Source organism: Nycticebus coucang, chromosome 10 (assembly GCF_027406575.1).
Source record: "Nycticebus coucang isolate mNycCou1 chromosome 10, mNycCou1.pri, whole genome shotgun sequence".
Taxonomy (NCBI): domain Eukaryota; kingdom Metazoa; phylum Chordata; class Mammalia; order Primates; family Lorisidae; genus Nycticebus; species Nycticebus coucang.
The window spans coordinates 111,246,653-111,249,980 of NC_069789.1; the positions used below are offsets into that span (position 1 = coordinate 111,246,653).

At 45.8% G+C, this 3,328-nt stretch overlaps 1 protein-coding gene across 1 annotated transcript; it reads right to left on the reverse strand.

The window, feature by feature from the left end:
* Positions 1-414: 414 nt before the first annotated feature.
* LOC128597374 (60S ribosomal protein L31-like) lies at positions 415-795 on the reverse strand. The gene has a single exon (XM_053607706.1). The coding sequence runs from the start codon at positions 784-786 to the stop codon at positions 415-417; it is 372 nt and encodes a 123-aa protein (XP_053463681.1). The 5' UTR covers positions 787-795.
* Between the last annotated feature and the right edge of the window lie 2,533 nt (positions 796-3,328).

The window sequence follows — 3,328 nt, forward strand, 5'->3', positions numbered from 1 at the left end:
TCTGGCTGGGTGTGGTAGCTCATACCTGTAATCCTAGGAGGCATGTGAATCCTTTGAGCTCATGAGAGTTTGACAGCAGCCTGAGCAAGAGTGAGATTCCATCTGTAAAAAATAGCCAGGTGGGTTGTGGTGGGCACCTATAGTTCCAGCTACATGGAAGGCTGAGGCAAGAGGATTGCTTGAGCCCAAAGAGTTTGTGGTTGCTGTGAGCTATGACAGCACAGCACTCTACCAGGGGCAAGAAATTGAGACTGTCTCAGAAAGAAAAAAAAAAAGATTCTTCTTATCTTTGCAGTCAATGGTTGCCAGTGAAAAAAGCTCTTATTGGATTTTTTTTAATTTTTACTTTATTTTTAATTTAATTTTAATTTTTTTTACTTTATAATTTTATTGGATGTGTCTGACAATCACCAGTTAGTTCTCATCCACGTTGACTGTCTGTAGATTTTTGAAAGTGGTAACAGGTACAGAGGTCACCAAAGTACAGAGCTTGTTTGGTGAATCATCTTCACTACGTTTTCTGGATAACCACGCACGGATACGATATAGGACGTTCCTTATGCCTTTGGCCCAGACAGCTTTGTTAAGCCTGGTATCAATGGGCACATCTGGAGTTCCCATCTCTTTCATGGCAAATTTCCAGACCTCTTTGAGTGCCCAAGGGGCACGCTTCTTGAAGCCCCCTCCATGGATGTGCTTGTGAATATTGATAGTGTATTCTTGAGTCACCACCTCGTTGATGGCAGACCGGCCCTTCTTCTTCTTGCCACGCTTTGCAGGAGCCATTCTGCAGGGCCCAAGTTGGAAAGAAAGCTATTTTTTATTTATTTATTTTTTTTTTTGAGGCCAAGTCTCATTCTGTAACCCTAGATAAAATGCTATGGCATCATCATAGCTCACAGCAACCTCAAACTCTTGGGCTCAAGAGATCCTCTTGCTTCAGCCTTCCAAGTAGCTGAGACTACAGGTGCCCAACACCAAGCCCAGCTGGTTTTTCTTTCCTTTCTTTCTTTCGACAGAGTATCACTATATTGCCCTTGGTAGAGTGCCGTGGTGTCGCAGGTCACAGCAACCTCAACAGGCTGGTTTGAACCCACCAGCCCTGGTGCACGTGGCTGGCGCCCTACCCACTGAGCTACAGGCACCGTCCTAGTTTTTCTATTTTTAGTAAAGCCAAGGTCTCGCTCTTGCTTAGGCTGGTCTCGAACTCCTGAGCTCAGGCAATCTACCCACCTTGGCTCCCAGAGTACTTAGGCTTACAGGCATGAGACACTGTGCTATTTCATTGGATTTTTTTAAAAGTGTGTATTTATTTTTAGTTGTGGCTAAGATACATATAAATGAGCGCTTGCCTGTGGCTCAGTGAGTAGGGCACCGGCCTCATATACCGAGGGTGGCAGGTTCAAACCCGGCCCTGGCCAAACTGTAACAAAAAATAGCTGGGTGTTGTGGTGGGCTCCTGTAGTCCCAGCTACTGGGAGGCTGAGACAAGAGAATCACCTAAGCCCAAGAGCTGGAGGTTGCTGTGAGCTGTGATGCTACAGCACTCTACAGAGGGCAACTGAGTAAAACTCTGTCTCTAAAAAAAAAAAAAATTTTACTACATGAAACTTTTTTAAGAGTACAATTGAGGGTGGCGCCTGTGGCTCAGTCGGTAAGGCGCCGGCCCCATATACCGAGGGTGGCGGGTTCAAACCCGGCCCCGGCCAAACTGCAACCAAAAAAAAAATAGCTGACTTTGTGGCAGGCGCCTGTAGTCCCAGCTACTCGGGAGGCTGAGGCAGGAGAATCGCTTAAGCCCAGGAGTTGGAGGTTGCTGTGAGCTGTGTGAGGCCACGGCACTCTACCGAGGGCCATAAAGTGAGACTCTGTCTCTACAAAAAAAAAAAAAGAGTACAATTCAGTACCATTAAGCACATTCACATTATTGTATAACCATCACTACCGCTTATATCCAGAACCTTTCTCATCTTGCAAAACAGAAACTCTGTACCCATTAAATAATAACTCATCTGCTCATGCATGGTGGCTCATGCCTGCAATCCCAGCACTTTGGGAAGCTGAGGCTGGAGGATCCCTTAAGCCCAAGAGTTTGAGGTTGTTGTGAGCTATGCTGCCATAGCACTCTAGCCAGGGTGACAGAGACTCTGTCTCAAAAACAAAAATAAATAAATAAGTAAATAAGATGGCAATTCTCCCCCAATCTATAGTTACCCTAATTGCCATAAAAATCTTGGCAGATCTGGGGTGTATGTGTGTGAAAATTAACAAACCTGGCTCGGCGCCTGTGGCTCAAGCGGCTAAGGTGTCAGCCACATACACCTGAGCTGGCAGGTTCGAATCCAGGCAGGGCCCGCCAAACAACAATGATGGCTGCAACCAAAAAATAGCCGGGCGTTGTGGTGGGTGCCTGTAGTCCCAGCTACTTGGGAGGCGGAGGCAAGAGAATTGCTTGAGCCTAGGAGTTGGAGGTTTCTGTGAGCTGTAATGCCATGGCACTCTACCCAGGGCGACAGCTTGAGGCTCTGTCTCAAGAAAAAGAAAAAGAAAATTGACAAACTTACTAGCGTAAGGCTTAAGAATAATCTGACCACAACCATTAGAATGGCTATTATAGGGCCTGGCGTGATGGCTCACTCCTCTACTCCTAACATTCTGGGAGGCCAGAGGCAGGTGGATTGCCTGAGCTTGTGGGTTCAGCAAGAGCAAGACCCCCATCTCTAAAAATTTCCAGGCATTGTGCAGGTGCCTGTAGTCCCAGCTACTTGGGAGAATCGCTTGAGTCCAAGAGTTTGAGGTTGCTGTGAGCTATGATGCCAGAGCACTCTACTGAGGGGGACAAAGTGAAACTCTATTTATAAAAAAAAATGGCTATTATAAAAAAAACAACAGAAAATAGAAACCATTGGCAAGAATGTAGAGAAATTAGAACCCTTTTGCTTTGCTGATGGGAATGTAAAATGGTGCAGCTTCTGTGGAAATGGTATGGCAGTTTCTTAAAAAATTAAACATAGGTTAGCCGGGCGTTGTGGCGGGCGCCTGTAGTCCCAGCTACTCGGGAGGCTGAGGCAAGAGAATTGCTTAAAAACCCAGGAGTTGGAGGTTGCTGTGAGCTGTGTGAGGCCACGGCACTCTACCGAGGGCCATAAAGTGAGACTCTGTCTCTACAAAAAAAAAAAAAATTAAACATAGGATTATCACATGATCCAGCAACTTCACTTCTAGGTGTATACCACAAAGAACTGAAAGCAGGGAAGCAGATAGATATTTGCACACCAATGTTCATAGCAGTGAGCGTTATTCACAAAAGACAAAAGCTCTAAACCAC

Bases quoted from the DNA above. Each gene is read 5' to 3' on its own strand.
- LOC128597374 (XM_053607706.1), bottom strand. From the start codon at position 786: ATGGCTCCTGCAAAGCGTGGCAAGAAGAAGAAGGGCCGGTCTGCCATC.